Source organism: Urocitellus parryii, chromosome X, assembly GCF_045843805.1.
Source record: "Urocitellus parryii isolate mUroPar1 chromosome X, mUroPar1.hap1, whole genome shotgun sequence".
NCBI lineage: Eukaryota > Metazoa > Chordata > Mammalia > Rodentia > Sciuridae > Urocitellus > Urocitellus parryii.
Window position 1 is genome coordinate 128419567 of NC_135547.1, and position 20977 is coordinate 128440543.

At 42.6% G+C, this 20977-nt stretch overlaps 1 protein-coding gene across 1 annotated transcript; it reads left to right on the top strand.

Annotated features, from left to right (window-relative positions):
* The first annotated feature begins 12424 nt into the window (after window positions 1–12424).
* LOC144250723 (lipocalin Cav p 2.0101-like) lies at window positions 12425–17027 on the top strand. Its single transcript, XM_077793673.1, has 6 exons — window positions 12425–12622; window positions 13103–13242; window positions 14314–14384; window positions 15714–15824; window positions 16759–16860; window positions 17008–17027. The coding sequence occupies exons 1-6, from the start codon at window positions 12425–12427 to the stop codon at window positions 17025–17027; spliced, it is 642 nt and encodes a 213-aa protein (XP_077649799.1).
* Window positions 17028–20977: the final 3950 nt, after the last annotated feature.

Genomic DNA, 20977 nt, shown 5'->3' on the forward strand with positions numbered 1-20977 from the left:
GTGGGCACCTCTGGGCCCAATGACCTTCACCTCTTGGCAGGAAGCTCTCCTCTGCCTGCTCTCAGCCCTCTACCCCCCACGTCTTCTAAGAGTCCACATTTACTTTGGTTTTCCCATCCCCCTGATGTGCTGTCCTGGGGACTGACTCAGTTGTATCTACCCATGAAGCCATGTGATGTTTCAAATTCCTGACTTATTTATTTACTTTCCATCAACTTAGGGATGTTTTTAGCCAACAGGGACACACCTTTGGAAGATAAATATTGCTTTATAGATTCTTTTCTCTATTTCACCACTTTGAATAATTGTCACACTATTTTTTTATGATCCCTGGACTCTCTCTTTCTCTCAAATAAATATATAATATATAATCTACACATATTACATATTTATATTACTTTGTTCATTTATTTATATGTGTATATTTATATATGTAAAAATAAATAAATAAACATATATGTATGTATCTATATTCCATTTTTTTTTTGTTGTTGTGTGTGTGGTTTTCTTCTGCAGGACTAGGGATTGAGCACAGGGATGTCCGACAACTGAGCTATATCCCCAAATATTTTATTTATTTATTTTTTAACTTACAGACTGGATCTTGCTCACTTCCTCAGGCTGGCTTTGAACTGGTGATCCTTCTGACTCAGTCTCTTGAGTTCCTAGAATTACAGTCCTGCATCATCCCACCACTGGGTTATGATAAATTGAAGGATGTACAAGGAATTGAACTTCTTATATTTGTGTGGTCACCTCTTTTCTTACAAGACTATTCTGACATTTTAGATTTCTGCACATTTGAACATAGTGTACCCCCTCGTGATCATCGGGTCCTCTCCTACTTGGACTTCTTGAAATGCTTGATGTGTAGAAAATATTTTTCTATAAAATTTAATCTGAACTAATTCTGCAGCACTGGTGTCATCTATAATATACATCCAGCCAGGTCCCTCATCCATTCCAATTTTTTTCTTGTAAAAGTTGTTATTTTTTTAACTACAATGGTTTCAACTGTGTGTCCCTGAGAAAGCAGTGGGTAGGCTTCAATCCTCATTGTTTGGTTCCTTTAAAAACGTGAATAAAACATCCCACAGGCTGTGCCCATGGATCCTGAGATCTGCTGAACATGCTTGAAGATGCTTTCTAACAGAAATCTCTTCCTCGTTATCCCACATGCAAAACACCTAAGGAAGACAGTCTGAGTGAAGAAGTCCAAAAGAATTTTGAAGAGCTGACAGTGGAAAATAACATTCCAAAGGAAAACATATGACATGTTATTGAAACAGGTAAAGTCGCTTTCCCTGTTCCTGTAGTATTCTGAAATGAACCAAAGGACAGAGAGCTTGATTCCTAACTTCCATTTCAAAATTCAAATCCTTAGGCATTGAGCAACCCCACTGATCTAGATTTTTCTTTCCTTGTCCTTCCCAAATAACTGTCCTGATGCCTAAGGACCTTGCTTGATGAGCAGTCACTTGAGGTTTCTAATTCCTGACATTTGTTCTCTTAGGTATTTTTTTCCCCTTATGATACTTTGCACAATTCACCAGCCACTTATCAAGCAGAAACAAACTTTATTTTTAGAACACACACGGACCACCACTCGAACTCTTCAGGAATTCCCTAAGAACCCTACTGCCACCACTGGTTTCCCACAAGCCTCTTCACCTCCCCCACTCCGCCTGCTCTTGAGACTGTTTGGCTGGGTCCCGTGGGCAGAGCCAAAAAAAGTCCCCCAATGAGCAGCTCCCTGGTCTGAAAGGGAGGGGAAACAGCCCAATGAGCATCACCGCAGAGGAGCCAATCAGCTGGCAGCTAGATGTTGCTGGGGCCGCTGTGAGCCAATCATCAGCTGGCAGCTGAAAGTTTGCTGGCAGCTGGAAGTTTGCTGGGGCCCCTTCGGCTGTGGCTCTCAACAACTTGAGGTTTGTACTTATTGACATTTTGTTCTCTTAGGGATTTTTCTTCCCCTTAAGATACTTTGCATATGTATTATTGAGTGAAATGGTCCCTCCTTCAGGGTGTTGACATGAGTATATGTGTTTAAAACATGGATCAAACAACACCCCTTTAGTTTTCAGAGTGGGGTTCATCAATTGGGAGACAGTAGGAGAGCTTTCTGTGAAGTCATGGAGAATGGAATAGTCTTAACATTAGTGATTTCCTGTGTGAAAAAAGTACTCTGCTTTGGAAAATCTCCAATAACCCTAGAGGAGATTTCTCAGAGACTGCAGTTCTGGAGGAGGAGAAGTAGGGGTTGAACCCAGGGAATCTCTACCCCTGAGTTCTATCTCCATCCCATCTTATTTTTTATTCTGACACAGCATCTAATATTCAGAAACTCACTTTGAACTTGAGGTTCTCATCCCGCAGCCCGCTGAGTCCCTGGGATTACAAGTATGCACCATTGCTCTGAGCACAAAATTTTGAATATGTTGCACACATGCACATGCCCCTTAGAATGTCTCAAAGCAAGAGGTGACCTTGCAAATGTAGATTTTCCTATGAAAATGATCCCTGTAGAACCCATCCCTGAAAAGACAAGGTCCAGAGAGAAGAACTGTGTGTGAGCAGTCCTGCACTCCACTACCCAGGAGTGGATTATTCCTTTTCATTCAAACACTAGCCAATATCACGCAACTGAGATCGGTTTGGTGATATTTTGATTTTTTCTTTTAAATATTCACAGATCCTAATGAGATCAGGAATGTTTGCAACATCATCTTCTAAAGGACTTCAGAATCATCTGCAGGCAGACAAAATATACTCTCTTTAAAATTATGATTTCATCATTTGTGGGAAGAAGCAAACTCTGTCTTAGAGATTTGCTATCTGTTCTCTTTAATATCTCTCCCGGTATTCTCGTTGCTAACTGATTAATAAATTTGATCTTATATGGTCAAATATGAGTCTTTGAATAAGTTAATGAAGATTTAAATGCACAGAAATACCTACTTGACTGTACGTATTAAAAAGCAGGATTTATAAATATACAGGAGGTCATTTTAGTTAAGGAGGGTTGCGTGACGGCTGACTTCACATGAGGATAGGAAAAGGGACGGGAGCAGCATCTCAGATGTGAGTGTGCAGTGGTCAGTTATGAGGTGTCTCTCCAAAGCCCTGTGTGAGATCATGCAAGAATAGTCAGAGATGAAATGATAAAATGTGAATGCTTAACTTAATAAATGAATTCACCCACTTGGATGGATTCACTGAGTGGTGACTGTAGGCAGGTGAGGTGTGGCTGGAGAAGGGGGTCTCTGGGCTGTGCCTTTGAGGTCTCTGTCCTGTCCCTGGTGAACAGAGCTCTCTCTGCTCCCTGGTGCCATGTCCTGAGCTGCTCTCCTCCTCCAGGCCCTGCCGCCATTTTGTTCTGCCTCCCCTTGGGCCAGAGCCATGGAATTGGACAACCACAGTTTGAACTTTTAAAACACTGAGCCCAGATAAACTTTTCCTCCTCTAAAAACAGTTCTAGTAAGGCATTGCATCACCACAGTAAGACAGCTGAGTAAACTTACTGAGTGATGCGGTGATTTTATTTTTTAATCAACTAACCCATGAGAGGCCAGGCTTCATGTGCAGACTGCTAAACAAAAAAAAAAAAAGGAAAGGAAAGTCATGATAGAGACTGAGAGAATGTAAAGACAATGCCCACCTGACAGGGATGAGGGAAGGATCCTCATTAGTTAGAATCCTCCTAGTGTCAGATAATAATCAGATCATTATGTGTTAGAGCTGTAGGGTGGTGCCCCTGGGTGTTTGGGCTGACGTTGAGAAATGTTCTGAACACCAATATTGAGAGAAAGTCCCTTCTGTCCCTAGAGAAATATTCTCCATATGTCCCTGGACTGTGGTTCTTAGTCATTGATGTGAGAGAGACAGGTGACCATCTGACATGGGGCCAGGTCAAAAGGAGATCACCAAGGACAGTCGCCATTTGCAGACTTGGACACATCATTCACAGAATCCAAAGACTACAGAGGGTCTCATTATGATCAAAGAACCATCATCAGAAGGCACTGGCATATGTCATTGTCCCTTAGGAGGTTGATGAAATGGTAATGGCAGGAAAAACAAACTTTGTCCCCTTGAAAAGAAATCTCCCTTTAAGAGATGCATCTCCCTAATACAGATGCCTTGGAGGAGAAGGGGGGTGGGTGCTGCCAAACCTACAGAAGGGCAGTCAGCAGAGACAGAGCCAGGCAGGTGACATGTGTGCAGACAGGTGCCTGGGGACTTGGAAACTTTGGGCAAGAAAAGGGGCTGTGAATCCAGGAAACACAGACCGGGGCAGGAATCATCCACAGCTAGACATGAAGTCTCTGGGCTCTTCTCCACCATCCATCCTGCTCCTTGGAAGTTCACATTTCCTCTTTTTATATGGACATGATCCACACTGAGTTAGTACACACCCCAAGTGCCTCAGTATGGCTAAGTTATTCATTGGGGACACAAGTCCTGTGGGACAGATTTCAACATACAAATTGGCCTGCAAGGAACTCAATGAAGCCCATGTCAGAAACTCCACCTTCTCTCTAATAAAGGGCTTAAATACTTTGATTGATTATCAGAGAGCTACATCATCTTCTATCTCTTGGGTAACTCACTGGGCCAGAAGGAGTTAACCTTTCATTGGATGGCTGGTTTCACTTGAGTAATATTAGGTGACATATCTTTATATGCTTTGGATGGACATAATGTTTTGATTTTCATGAATTTTTTTGTTCCCAGGGATCAAAACAAGGGAATCTTAACCTCTGAGCCACATTATTAGGACGTTTTGCATTTTACTTTGAGACAGAGCCTCAGTAACGTACTTCAAGTTCCACTACTAATTGAAGTAACCTAAGTCAAAGACATAAATGGCATTTTTACAAACCCAAAGTAAATATCATACTTAATGGAGGAAAACATGAAAGTATTTTCTTTCCCTGTGACATAGTATATGGTCTATTTTTGAGAAGGTTCCATGTGCTGCTGAGAAAAAAGTGTAGCTACTTGATGTTGGGTGGTATAGTCTATATATGTCAATTAAGTCTAGGTTGTTAATTGTGTTATTGAGTTCTATAGTTTCCTTATTTAACTTTTGTTTGGAAGATCTGTCCAGTGGTGAGAGAGGTGTGTTGAAGTCTCCCATGATTACTGTATGGTGGTCTATTAGACTCTTGAACTTGAGAAGAGTTTGCTTGATGAACACGGCTGCACCATTATTTGGGGCATATATATTTATGATTGTTATGTCTTGTTGGTGTATGGTTCCCTTGAGCAGTATGAAGTGTCCTTCTTTATCCCTTTTGATTAGCTTTGGCTTGAAATCTATTTTATTAGATATGAGTATGGACACTCCTGCTTGTTTCCGTGGTCCATATGAGTGATATGATTTTTCCCAACCTTTCACCTTCAGTCTATGTACATCTTTTCCTATCAAATGCGTCTCCTGTAGACAGCATATTGTTGGGTCTTGTTTTGTGATCCATTCTACTAGCCTGTGTCTCTTAATTGGTGAGTTTAAGCCATTAACATTTAGGGTTATTATTGAGATATGGTTTGTTCTTCTATCCATATTTGTTTATTGATGTTACTAAACCTGATTTGTTATCCTCTTTGACTACTTTCCCCCCTTTACTGTCCAACCTCCCATTGTTGGTTATCAATGTTATTTTCCATTTCCTCTTCCTGTAATGTTTTGCCAAGGATTTTTTGAAGAGATGGTTTTCTAGCTGCGAATTCTTTTAACTTTTGTTTATCATGGAAGGTTTTAATTTCATCTTCTAACCTGAAGCTTAATTTCGCCGGATACACGATTCTTGGTTGGAATCCATTTTCTTTAAGCGTTTGAAATATGTTATTCCAGGATCTTCTAGCTTTTAGAGTCTGTGTTGAGAGATCAGCTGTTATCCTGATTGGTTTACCCCTAAATGTAATCTGCTTCCTTTCCCTTGTAGCTTTTAAAATTCTCTCCTTATTCTGTATGTTGGACATCTTCATTATAATGTGTCTAGGTGTGGATCTCTTATGATTTTGCACATTCGGCGTCCTGTAGGCTTCTAGGATTTGGGATTCTGTCTCATTCTTCAAGTCTGGGAAGTTTTCTTGTATTATTTCACTGAATAGATTGCTTAATCCTTTGGTTTGGAGCTCTGTGCCTTCCTGTATCCCAATGACTCTTAAGTTTGGTCTTTTGATATTATCCCATAGCTCTTGAATGTGCTGCTCATGGTTTCTTAGTAGACTTGCTGAGCTATCTATGTTCTTTTCAAGTTGAAATACTCTGTCTTCATTGTCTGATGTTCTATCTTCTAAGTGATCCACTCTGCTGGTAGTATTCTCAATTGAGTTTTTAAGTTGGTTTATTGTTTCCTGCATTTCTAGTATTTCTATTTGTTTGTTTTTTATTACCTCTATCTCCCTGTGAAATTGATCTTTTACCTCCTGGATTTGTTTGTCGATGTGATCTTTCATTGTCTGATTTTGCTGTCTCATGTCTTCCTTGAGACTCCAGATCATCTGAAGCATGTATGTCCTGAGCTCTCTATCTGACATTCCATCTGTTGCAGCTATTACCTCTTCTAAAGTTGAGTTGACCTGCATTGCCTGTGGTCCTTTCTTTCCTTGTCGTGTCATACCGCTGGCGTTTCTTTCTGCTTGGTGAAATTGTTGTGTCTTTGATATTTTCCCTCTATTTATTTATATTGCTCTTGTATAGTTGGAAAATCACTCTTGCAGGGCAGGTAGTGGTTGTGATCCTCCTCCAATTAGTGTGAACCATCTACCATGCTGGCAGGCCCTAGGTCTGCTTTGCTGGTCGGTCAAAGGTCCACCTACTCAGCAGGCGCCAGGGGCACCTGTGTCACTCCGTAGGTTGCTGGGCCTAACCTCCTGATGGGTTGCAGGTTCGCCTCGTTTGCAGGCTCTGGGGGAGGGGCCGATTCCACCCCTCAGCAGGCTTTGGGCCCGCTCTGCTGTTGTTCACAGTCCCCCGCCTACCTGCAGACACTGGGGGAGGGGACGGGCCTAGCCCTCAGCCGTCCACCGGACCTGTCCTAGTGGGTCCGGTCCGCGTTCCCTGCAGGCGCGTGTATCTGCTGTCTCTTGGCTGGTTGCTGGGCCTGACCCGCCCGCCCTAGGCTTGCAGGTTCGCCTCGCTTGCAGGCACTGGGGGAGGGGCCGGTTCCGCCCCTCAGCAGGCTTTGGGGCCGCTCTGCTTTTGTTCACAGTCCCCCGCCTACCTGCAGACACTGGGGGAGGGGACGGGCCTAGCCCTCAGCCGTCCACCGGACCTGTCCTAGTGGGTCCAGTCCGCGTTCCCTGCAGGCGCGTGTATCTGCTGTCACTTGGCTGGTTGCTGGGCCTGACCCGCCCGCCCGTGGCTTGCAGGGTCGCCTCGCTTGCAGGCACTGGGGGAGGGGCCGGTTCCACCCCTCAGCAGGCTTTGGGCCCGCTCTGCTTTTGTTCACAGTCCCCCGCCTACCTGCAGACACTCGGGGAGGGGACGGGCCTTGCCCTCAGCTGTCCACCAGACCTGTCCTAGTGGGTCCGGTCCGCGTTCCCCGCAGGCGCGTGTATCTGCTGTCTCTCGGCTGGTTGCTGGGCCTGACCCGCCCGCCCGTGGCTTGCAGGTTCGCCTCGCTTGCAGGCACTGGGGGAGGGGCCGGTTCCGCCCCTCAGTAGGCTTTGGGGCCGCTCTGCTGTTGTTCCCAGTCCCCCGCCTACCTGCAGACACTGGGGGAGGGGACGGGCCTTGCCCTCAGCCGTCCACCAGACCTGTCCTAGTGGGTCCAGTCCGCGTTCCCTGCAGGCGCGTGTATCTGCTGTCACTTGGCTGGTTGCTGGGCCTGACCCGCCCGCCCGTGGCTTGCAGGGTCGCCTCGCTTGCAGGCACTAGGGGAGGGGCCGGTTCCGCCCCTCAGCAGGCTTTGGGGCCGCTCTGCTTTTGTTCACAGTCCCCCGCCTACCTGCAGACACTGGGGGAGGGGACGGGCCTTGCCCTCAGCTGTCCACCGGACCTGTCCTAGTGGGTCCGGTCTGTGTTCCCCGCAGGCACGTGTATCTGCTGTCTCTTGGCTGGTTGCTGGGCCTGACCCGCCCGCCCGTGGCTTGCAGGTTCGCCTCGCTTGCAGGCACTGGGGGAGGGGCCGGTTCCGCCCCTCAGTAGGCTTTGGGCCCGCTCTGCTTTTGTTCACAGTCCCCGCCTACCTGCAGACACTCGGGGAGGGGACGGGCCTTGCCCTCAGCTGTCCACCGGACCTGTCCTAGTGGGTCCGGTCCGCGTTCCCTGCAGGCGCGTGTATCTGCTGTCTCTCGGCTGGTTGCTGGGCCTGACCCGCCCGCCCGTGGCTTGCAGGTTCGCCTCGCTTGCAGGCACTGGGGGAGGGGCCGGTTCCGCCCCTCAGTAGGCTTTGGGGCCGCTCTGCTGTTGTTCCCAGTCCCCCGCCTACCTGCAGACACTGGGGGAGGGGACGGGCCTTGCCCTCAGCCGTCCACCAGACCTGTCCTAGTGGGTCCAGTCCGCGTTCCCTGCAGGCGCGTGTATCTGCTGTCACTTGGCTGGTTGCTGGGCCTGACCCGCCCGCCCGTGGCTTGCAGGGTCGCCTCGCTTGCAGGCACTAGGGGAGGGGCCGGTTCCGCCCCTCAGCAGGCTTTGGGGCCGCTCTGCTTTTGTTCCCAGTCCCCCGCCTACCTGCAGACACTGGGGGAGGGGACGGGCCTTGCCCTCAGCTGTCCACCGGACCTGTCCTAGTGGGTCCAGTCCGCGTTCCCCGCAGGCGCGTGTATCTGCTGTCTCTTGGCTGGTTGCTGGGCCTGACCCGCCCGCCCGTGGCTTGCAGGGTCGCCTCGCTTGCAGGCACTGGGGGAGGGGCCGGTTCCGCCCCTCAGCAGGCTTTGGGGCCGCTCTGCTTTTGTTCACAGTCCCCCGCCTACCTGCAGACACTGGGGGAGGGGACGGGCCTTGCCCTCAGCTGTCCACTGGACCTGTCCTAGTGGGTCCGGTCTGTGTTCCCCGCAGGCACGTGTATATGCTGTCTCTTGGCTGGTTGCTGGGCCTGACCCGCCCGCCCGTGGCTTGCAGGTTCGCCTCGCTTGCAGGCGAAATAATAATACTATGGAGTATTATTCTGCATTAAAAAATGACAAAATCATAGAATTTGGAGGAAAATGGATGGCATTAGAGCAGATTATGCTAAGTGAAGCTAGTCAATCTTTAAAAAACAAATACCAAATGACTCCTTTGATATAAGGGGAGTAAACAAGGACAGGGTAGGGACGAAGAGCTTGAGAAGAAGATTTACATTAAACAGGGATGAGAGGTGGGAGGGAAAGGGAGTGAGAAGGGAAATTGCATGGAAATGGAAGGCGATCCTCAGGGTTATACAAAATGTCATATAAGAGGAAAGGAGGGGCAAGACAAGATAATACAAATGGAAGAAATGATTTACAGTAGAAGGGGTAGAGAAAGAAAAGGGGAGGGGAGGGGAGGGGAGGGGAGGGGAGGGGGGACAGTAGAGAATAGGACAGACAGCAGAATACATCAGACGCTAGAAAGGCAATATGTCAAGCAATGGAAGGGAAACTGATATGATACAGCAATTTGTATATGGGGTAAAAGGGGGAGTTCATAATCCACGTGAATCAAACTGTGTAATATGATGTATTATGAACTATGTAATGTTATGAACGACCAATAAAAAAAAAAAAAAAAGAGTGGGAAAAAAAAAAAAAAAAAAAAAAAAAGAATAGACAGACTGGGGCTGGGGTTGTGGCTCAGCAGTAGAGTGCTCGCCTAGCACAGGCGAGACCCTGGTTCGATCCCCAACACCACATAAAAATAAATAAAGATATTGTGTTCAACTACAACTAAAAAATAATAAAAAAAGAATAGACGGACTGGAATATAGTTCAGTGGTAGAGTGCTTGCTTAGCATGTGCATGGCCCTGGGTTCTAGTCCCAGTGTGTCTGTGCACATCCACACAGACACACACACACACACTCACACACAGGAGTTAGTAGTTTGAATTGGATGGTGGTACCATTAACCTATTTGGAATGCTCTGAGGGGAAGTTTTGTTTTTCAGGTAGAAGCTTCATTTCTGACCTTGGGAAATGGTTAAAGGTTAGGGGAATGGTTAAAAACTGAGTCGGCAGGGAGAGGACACACAGAAGCAGGTTCTGGTGAGCCCTTTCTGGAAGGGCTTTGTGGCCTAAGGCAAGGATGGAAGGCCCAGACCCATGTGCTAGGCTGCCACCTATGCTTCCTGGTGCATCCATCTACAGAAGGCTGGAAGGCCCACACGACCAGGTTCCTGCACCTGGCTGAGGGCCAATCTCTAATCCCTGACCCCCAGCCCCAGGATCTCGGATACGCACTGCGTTTCTTTCTTCCCGCTCAAGGGTGGGAATAGGCGCAAGCGCTCTAGCTGAAAAAAAAAAAAAAAAAAAAAAAAAAAAAAAAAAAGAAAGTATTTTCTTTCAGTTTAGAAAGCATAAAAGACTCTTCAGTGTCACTAATCCTATTTGATATAGTCCTTGAAACATGAGCCATTGTGATCAGGCAAGAAAAGGAAATCAAAAGATATAATAGGGAAAAAAGAAGTTCAAAATCTCTGATTGCTGATGGTATTTTCATATTTAGAAGATGCAAAAATATCATCAGAATTTCTGTAGAGTTTATAAAGGAGTTTAGCCAAGATAAAAGATACAAATCTGTTGAGAGCTGCAGCCTAAGTGGCCCCAGCAAACTTCCAGCTGATTGGCTCCTCTGCAGTGATGCTCATTGGGCTGTATCCCCGCCCTTTCAGACCACAGAGCTGCTCATTGGGGGACTCTTTTGGCTCCACTCATGCAACCCAGCCAATCGGCCTCAAGAGAGGGACCTAAGGGTTCCGGTTGAGTGTGCACACTGGAAGAGACGGTGGTGGCAGTTGGGCTCTAAGGGAATTCCTGGAAAGCTCGGGTGGTGTGGCGTGTGTTCTAAAAATAAAGTTTATTCCTGCTTGACAAGTGGCTCCTGAATTGTGCCCAGTCAGACTGTGGCACAAATTCAATATATATAAACTAATAGATGTCCTATACTGCCACAGTAATTCAACAGGCAAAGAAACATGGAAAAGTTTTCCCATTCACAATAATCTCAAAAAATAAATACTTGAACATTATCTATGCAAGTAGATAGAAGAGCTGTACAATGAAATTCATGGAACACTGGAAGATGAAATTGAAGAACTCTATAGAAATTTGAAGGTCCAATCATGTTCTTGTGTATTCCGATATTATTGTAAAAAAGTCCATTCTACTAAAAGCAATGTACAGATTCAGAGCATTCCCCAAGAAAATAAAAGTTACATTCATCACAGAATTGGAAATATAAGTTTTCAATGCATTTGGAAGAATAAGAGACCCAGAGCAGGAAAATAAATAATAATCAAGATTATCAGATCAGGAGGCACCAAAATACCTGATCTGAAAATATACTACAGAGCAGTACACTAAAAAGAACCTGGGAATTCCACAACATGAGCAAGAAGACCTAAGAAATAGAACAGAGGACACTGAGACAAAGTCACATGAGCCTAGGCATCTGATGTCTGACATATTGACAAAAACAAGTTCTTGGGGAAGTGAGACTTGTCACGAGGGAAACTGGATAGGTATTTGTACAAAAATAAAATAGGACTCCTGTCCCTCACCATGCACAAAACTCATATCAAATTGGTTCAAAAATATAGCAAATAGACAAGAGACTTCCAAACTTCCAGAAGAAAACCAGGGTCAAAAATCCAACATACAGGATCCTCACAGGTACCATTGGTGTAGATCCTATAGCAAGTGCCCTGATTCTCTCAATGTGATTGGCTCTGGTTGATCTCTGTGGTGGTTGACCCAAGGGGAATTCAGCTGGATATCTTGAAAAACGATGAATCTCAAATATATATATATATATATATATATATATATATATATATATATATATATATATATCAAGAGGCCAGATTTGAATTATTATTATTATTACTTTTTTGTAATACCTTCTTAAATTTAAACATGGACTTGTTTGACAGATGCCTTGTTACCTTGAATTTGAGGTACAGGTACCGTAATCATATTGGGTTAGGCCACAGGGTACCAACTTTGATTTTAGAAGTAACTTTAAGCATTTAAACCAAAATGTTAAAGAAGTAATACAGGAGCTTGAATAGACGTTTTGTTCTTGATCTTCCATGAGAGCCATCAGAATCAAAAAGGAAATAAACATTAATGTCCTTGGAGTCAATGACAGGCTTTGGGCATGAGTCTTATATAAAGGTCAATTATCTGGGGGAACTTAATCTTTGGCTAATATTAATCTCATTAGTTCAATAACAGAAGGTCCTGGACAGCCCATCCAAGCCAACCAGGAAACACTGAGCAGACATAAGGTTCACGATGAAAAACAATGGATCCATTGCTGCTCATGCCAACCATCAATACTATATAAAGAGGCATCAAACTCGTTCTCTTCAATCGCTCATCTACCCTGATCTCCTGAAGGACAGGAAGACAGATTGCATCAAGATGAAGACCTTTCTGCTCGCTCTCGGATTTGCTCTGATTTCTGCTTCATCCCAGTTTGACCCAGCAGAGGTACCTGGATGGGCTGATCTTTGGGGTGATCTCTTCCTCGCTCCTTCTTTCTCTCTTTCTCCCCAAATATCTCAATTTTAAGTGACATGGGATTTTAGGAGCATCTGAGTCCACATATATCTCTAATCATGAGATGATCTTTCTTTACTTCTGAATTCTTATTCTTTCTGTGACTATCACATTCCTCCTGAAGTAAGTAAGTTAATAAAATGTTAAGGTGACACAGTGTCACCTACTAGTTCCCAAACACTTGGTGCTGATGCTTAGCTGTTTCAGAGCCTCTGAATTCAATGCTCCCTATGAGAATCTGACCTTATCTGATGGGATTCTTCCTCTGGAGAGCAGAGCTTGCTTGGCTACCTCCTGACTGGGTTTGTTGTTTTCTACTGAGCTAAACCAGCTGTCATGGTTCTAATAAGTGTGGATGAGAGACAAGAAGGAGGAGCCAGTAGCCATTCCCAGGGGACTTTTCCTTTGCAGATCACCGGGGACTGGCGCATCATTCTCTTGGCAGCCAATCATGTAGAGAAGATTAGTGAAGATGCAGATATGAGACTCCATTTACGTCACCTTGAATGTATTGATGGATGTGAGAAGTTAGCCGTCACCTTCTTCATTAAGTAAGTGGAAATTGTCCCCATGTTAAGGAACTAAAGAGTTCACTTCTGACATGGGCTGGGCTCCAATCCATGGTGAGATGTCTTGATGATGCTTACGGAATTGAGTCTTCTGACCTCTCTCGTGTATGTGTGTTCTTGCTTGTGAGGAAGCTGGACATCAACAGGAACACCCTAGAGACTCACCACTAGTGGTGTTTTCTTGAAGGATATTGTGGTTTTGAGATCCTGTTGAACCACATTTCTTACATAGAGACCCCGAGAAAGTGAGCAAAGACTCTTCCTTTGGAATCCTGAGCTGAGTGCAAAGGTCCATGTGACCCCAGCATGTGTGTTGGACACTTTCCATTTTCTGTCTATTGCAAATAGACTGCATCCGTTAGCTTTAAGGATGAATTCAAAAGAGCAGGATGTACACATTAATCCATGACAATCATGATTCTCCAGCTGACATTTTATATGATGATATTGAAACAATCGATATATATTTGACATGGAAGTTAATATTTGTAGGATGATTAGTATTATGTGGATATTGGAATAGTGAGGCAAATATTTAAAATCTATATAAAATATACATGGAACATATAGGTGTATATAGACTGTCTCATCTTCATGGTTCAAATTGAAATGATTGCACACAAGAAAGACTCAATCGTTACACCAATGCCAAAGTGTGTATAAATAAACTGCTCTGCCGGTCCTTGAAATAACTTCACATATATGACAATTACATCCTGAAAGACTTGAATATGTTTTAACCAAGACCCAGGAGAAATTAAAAATGAGAAATCATTCATAGGAATCAGAGTCTGTTACAATTCAGACCATGAGTTTCAACATCAATTGGTCATTGAAGTTTTCAAAGATGCATCTCTTAAAATGCTGATGATGTTAAAAAAAAATATTGAAAAGACCATATGAAACCAAACACCTCCTGATAAATGATTATTGATGAAGGTGAAGGTGAGTTGAATTTTGAGTTATCTGTATTGGGTCTTCTTCAAGCCCAATACAAAATTTTTTGCAAGAATAGATGAGGAAAAAGAAACCTTCTCTTGGTTTATTTTTAAGGTCCAATGGGGAGTGTCAGAAGGTCTCAGTGGTTGCCACAAAAGGACCTCATGATGTTTATGAAGCCGAGTGTGAGTATTTGCTCCAATGTGAAATGCATGGCCCATGCCCTGAGCAGTGTTCATATTTGTGGTCTTGGTGGGCACACACATCAGGGGGTCTGGACACTCGCCACCATTAGCAAACTTCTCCTTCCTCATCAACCTTGGAAAGGCTAGTGAACATGTGACCATTGGAGTCACCAGAGTGTTCGAATAAGGGGTGTTGGTATTAATGATGAGTCAGAAGGAAACCCTTTTATATAGCTCATGAGGTTCTCTGCATGGAAGGCTGTTGAACATTTCTACAAAATTAGCCTTTTTCTCTGACAGATATGATAACTCTTTCTTTTCATTGAACAAATGATCTGAATATTAAAAAGACATGTAATAGACATATTATCAAGGATTTATGATCTGACAGTCTGAAATCCCAAAAAGTGAGAATGAGAATAGTGAAAATAACAGAGAAATATTTCCACTAAATTCAATCAAATTTGAACTTCAGCCAAAGGCAACACAAAAAAATAATAGAGACTTCTATATGTATGCTTTGATATAACAAATTTTCAAAAACACATCCTATAATATTGAAAGACCAATTGCCTACATGTTTCAATTGATGGAGACAAAAATGTCCCATGTGGTATTCTAGTCTTGATCAGAGAAGATTTATTTCTCATTGGAAGATGAGTATACAGCCAAATGTTTCAATAAGGTACAACAATATTGTATTATGCATAGATTTGCATATTTATACATATATGTATGTATGTGCTGAAAAAACAGAAGGGGGACTTTTTTATTACATGAATATATATATATATATATATATATATATATATATATATATAGAGAGAGAGAGAGAGAGAGAGAGAGAGAGAGTTAGAGAGATTCAGCTCTTTCTGTGCTTCAAGTTGAAAAGTTGAATGTGATGTATTGATTTGACTTGGGTAGAATTACATGATAATATTGCTTAGACTGCATAATTGGTTTAGAAAATTGCTGAGGATTTGAAAATTGGTTCTGTGGGATGAGTTAGAAAATGTGAGCTCCCAACCTACCATGATTCTGCAGATCCTGCAACCAGGATCTTGGCTCTCAGGAAACCAGTTGCCATCCATGAACGCCTAGGCAAATCCAAGGATGGGGACTCTAACCTGTTCAGATGGGGACATGGAATTGTTGGCCTCTCTCTGCAGCTCCTGTGCCTGATTCTAACTCAGGACGTGGAACGTTAGTGAAACAGAGATTGTTGGGGAAAAAGGGTCCATGATAGTGTGTTACCAGCAACTCACACCAAATGACTTTTTAAGAAAGGTGATAATTTAGAGTTTTAATGTGTTTCTTTTTCAATGACAGATGCAGGACAAAATTTCTTCCGAATCGAGTACTTCTCCAATGGTATCATAATATTTTATAATATACATGTGGATGGAAAAGGCAAGGTTACTCATATAACTAATGTTAGTGGTAAGTACAAGTGACATTTACCCTTTGAAGCACATCATAGTAATTTCTTTTTTCTTTCTTATTTTTTTTGAAGTTGAATTCAGATTATATGCCTACACTTGTGAATATGCAATGCTGAACCAATTGTTATAGAATATTATAAAGCACCAATGAATAATATGGAAAAATACTTATGTATATTAAAATTCAAATTAATTTCACTCATTTCAGTATTAATGACCATACTGATCTCGACCATCAACCCTTCATCTTATCATAATTGTTTGAATGCTTTCAAAACTTAACATTACTCAAGAACACCACTCATCACATATGCTGCTCCATTCCTTCCAGGGATTGAGACATTTGTGTCTTGCCTCAGAGCAAGAAAAAGCTGAATTTGAACATTTGAGGTCATAGATATACCTATGAAATTGATGCAGCTTGAAACTTATTTTAGCAAAGATTAAAAAAAAAACCTTCTTTTTTGTTGTTTTTTTTTTCTTTTTGTTTGTTTTGCTTTTGCTTTGCATTAGCAGAGACGACCATGCTAAGGTGCTAGTTGAAAAGTTCAGATCAACACCACCCCTCTTCTGATATTGAATATTGGATGAATTGTCCAGAATACTGGGGCACTAACTGTAGAACGTAGACAGAGTTGAAATGAGAAACCGCAGTACAGAATATTTCCCAAAGCTTAGGCCCTGGAATTGTTCAGGAAAATGCAAAAATACTAGGCAGACTTGAATTCACACAATAAAGGGTCTTGAAAGTCCTCAGTAGTCCTAATAATTATACATGATATGATTTCCATAAGTGGAATTTACCCACGTTCCCATGTCACCCATGAATGACCTGGAAGTACTCTTAGTTGGTGGGATCAACTGGTCTACCTGGGACCCAGAGGACGCTTTTTAACAGAAACCTCTTCCATGCTATCCCCTATAAAACTCAGCTAAGGAAAACAGGCTGACTGAAGAACAGAAGAAGAAGTTTGAAGAGCTGACAGTGGCATTGAAGATTCCAAAGGAGAACATAAGAAATATTATTGAAACTGGTAAAGTCACTTTCCCTGTTCCTATAGTAATCTGAAATGAAGCAGAGGAGAGGGAGCTTCATTCATATCTTCTATTTGCAAAATGCAAATCATTACACATTGAGCAACCACAGTGATCTAGACTTTCCCTTCCCTTCTCTTTCACAGATGACTGTCCTGCTGCCTAAGGATCTTGCCTGATGAACAGATACTTGAGGTTTGTACAATCTGACATTTTGTCCTGTTGGGTATTTTTCCCCTTATGATACTTGGCATATGTGTGAATGAGTGAAATGGTCCCTCCTTCAGGGTTACAGATAATTAAATGTGTTTGAAACATGGATAAAACAGCATCCCTTTAGTTTTCAGAATGGGTTCTTTTATTGGGTGACAGTGGGAGAGATTTTTGTGAAGCCATGGAGAATGGAATATATTAACATTGGTGAATTCATTACTTTGCAATAGCAAAATCTTCAACATTACTGAAGGAGATTTCTCGAAAGCTTTCAGATTTTGGAGGCAATGGTAATAGAGAATTAACCCAGGAAAAATCTACCACTGAGGTACATCTCTACCACATCTCATTCTTTATTTTCACATGGCCTCAAAGACTTAGAAGCTGGCTTTGAACTTGAGATCTTCCTGCTCTTGACACAGTCTCTGAATCCTGGGATTAGAAGGATGCACCATTGGTCCTGGCACAAAAAAAAAAAAATCATGTGTTGCACACATGCACATGCACCTTAGGGTCCCTCAAAGCAAGAAGTGACCTTGAAAGAATAGACTTTCCTATGAAAGTGACCCCTGTGAAACCCATACATGAATATGTAAGTTCCATGAGAAGAGTTATGTGTGAGCATTCCTGCACTCCACTACCCAGGATTGGATTTTTCCTTTGCACTCTCCAATATCATTCCAATAAGATCAGGTTGGCAATATTTTAATTTCTTTTGCTTTTGATTCCTACAGATACTAATGAGATCAGGAATGTTTGCAACATCATCTTCTCAAGGTCTCAGAGATCATCTCTAGGAAGATAAAATTATGCCCCCCTTTTATTGAAATGGTAATTTCTACTTTTCTGTAAAGGGCCAAACTCTGTCTAAGGGATTTCTTGTCAGTTCTCTTCTATATTTTTCCTGCTATTCCTGTGTTCCAAATTGATTAATAAATTTGACCTTATATGCACCACCATGCATCTTCAGATAAGTTTATGAGAATTTCAATGCACAGAAATATCTACTGAAATATCTACTCTGGTGCAATATTCAACAGTGGGTCTACATAAGACAGGAGACTATTTTAGTTAAGGATGATTGTGTAATAACTGTGGAACGTATCATGAGTACATAGGAAGGGATGGGCTGCAACATCACACAGATGTGAGTGTGTTCTTGTTTAGATGTGAAAGGACCCCAAAAGCTCATGTGAGACAATGGAATGATGTTCAGAGGTGAAATTATTGGGTATGAGTGCTGTGATCTAATCAGTGGATTAATCCACTTAAATGGACATACTGGGTTGTGGCTGGGCATGTGGGGTGTGACTGGAGGAGGGGGTCCCTGTGCTGTGCCGTGGGGTTTCTATCCTGTCTCTGGTGAGCAGAGCTCTCTCTGCTTCCTGGTACCGTGCCCTAAGTGGCTGTCTTCCTGCAGGCCCTTCTGCCATTTTGTTCTGCCACCCACTGGGCCAGAGCCATGGAGTTGGCCCACCATGAGCCCAAATCAAAATTTGAACTGAACCTATGAAACTATAAGCCTAAATAAAAATTCTCCTTCTCTAAAATTGTACTTGTAATGTCTTTGTGTCAAAACAGTGAAAACCCTTACTAAAAAGTGTTCTTTTATGATGTAACAGAATTTTTTTTTTTATCAGACGTTACTTAAGATGCCAGGCTATTTATCAAGACTGTGCTTAAAAATGAAAAAAAAAAAGAAAATAATAAAATGAGAGAGGCTTACAACATGGAATAAAATGTTTCTTCTAATATGAATGAGAGTTAAGGGTCTGTTTGGCCTGAAAAATGTCGGTTTTCATAATTCTGACAATATTTAAATATTTTTGTGGTTCAGGTGCATGAATGTACTGCAGGGGTTGGGAGTGAGTTTCAGATATGTCCCCAAGAATCAGGATTAGAGATAGTTCCTTCTGGGTTATTGTGTTGATATATATTATGAAAGAAAGATGGAGAAGATGAGAGGGAGAGGGAGAGGGAGAGGGAGAGGGAGAGGGAAAGAGAGAGAGAGAGAGAGAGAGAGAGAGAGAGAGCGCTAGGCAGACTCCAATAACTGAAGACGGGTCCCTGGGGATTTGGAAACCTTGGTGGAAGAGTAGGGTGCTCTGATTCAGGAAACAGAGAGGAGAGCGAGAGCTCCAATCAACAAGGAATCTGATACTTGAAGGGCTCAAATAGTAAGATCAACTCAGTTATTCACTTGGACTGCTTATCAGGAGAATGGGGAAAATCCAAAGGAAATTTACACTCTTAGAAATTTGGTTGCTACAAGGCTCAGAACATGCAGAGAAGTTCATTCTGCCCAGAGGTGAATATTATTGGTACTCAGACATCAGCTCTCATGTCTCTGTGGAGATAAAAAGAAAGGACCAGTGTATTTTAGCTGTTGACAGGATCCTCACAATTGCCCTTGGTGGAGATTCTATAGCAAGTGTCCTAATACTTTCAGAGTGATTGGCTGTGGTTGATCTAATGTTGTTGTTGACCCAGGGACAATTCAACTAGATCACTTGAAATAGCATTGGTCTAAAATAAACAAAACAAAACAAAAAAAATCATAAATTGGCAAGAGGCTAGCATTTGCATTTGCATTATCATTATCATTTTTTTGTGATATATTCTTAAATTTAAACTTTGACTTGTCCCAGGTGTATTTTGCCTTCCAGAAAATAGAGAAACATTTCACATCATGTCCAACTGTGATGCCCTTCTAAAACTTTCAAACCCTCTCTCTCCCTCTCTCTCTCTCTCTCTCTCTCTCTTTCCTTTTTTTTTTTTTTTTGCATTAGCAGAGATGAGCATGCTAATGTGCTGGGTGGAATGCTCAGATCAACACCACTCCTCTTGTGCTATTGAATATTGGATAAACGATCCAGAATCCTGGGGCATAGACTCTAGAATGTAGATAGACTTGAAAGGAGAAGGCACAGTCTAAAATAATTTCCAAAGCTTAGCCCCTGATAATACCAAAACATTAGGCAGGATTGAGTTCACACAATAAAGATCTTGAATGTCCTCAGTTGTCCTAAGAATTACAGGATGATACGATTTCCATAAGTTGAATTTACCCACGTTCCCATATCATTCATAAATGACTGGAAGTAATATGAGTCAGAGCATGGAGATGGTGGGATCAACTGGTCTACCTCAGACCCAGAGGAAGCTTTCTAACAGAAACTTGTTCCACATTATCCCACATGCAAAACAGCTCAGGAAGACAATTGGAGTGAAGATGTGCAAAACAAGTTTGAAGAGCTTACAGTGGAAAATAACATTCCAAAGGAACACATAAGACATGTTATTGAAACAGGTAAAGTCACTTTCCCTGTTCCTGTATTGTATTCTGAAATGAACCAAAGGACAGGGAGCTTAATTCATATCTTTCATTTGCAAAATTTAAATACTTAGACATTGAGCAACCCCACTGATCTAGATTTTTCCTTTCCTTCTCTTTCCCAGATAACTGTCCTGATGTCTAAGGACCTTGCCTGATGAGCAGACACTTGAGTTTTATACTTCCTGACATTTGTTCTGTTAGGTATTTTTCCCCTTATGATACTAGGCATATGTATGAATGAATGAAATGTTCCCTCCTTCGGGTTACAGATGAGTATATGTGTTGAAAACATGGAACAAACAACACTCTATTAATTTTCAGAGTGGGGTTCTTAAGTTGGGAGAAAGTGGGAGAGCTTTCTGTGAAGCCATGGTGAATGGAATAACCTTAACATTGGTGAGTTCCAGTGTAAATAAACTACGCTGCTTGGAAAATCTTCTATAACCCTAGAGGATATTTCTCAAAGACTACTGTTTTGGATGTGGGGATCTACGGGTTAAACCCAGGGACTCTCTACCCCTGAGTTACATCTCCATCCCATCTTACTCTATTCTGACATCTCATCC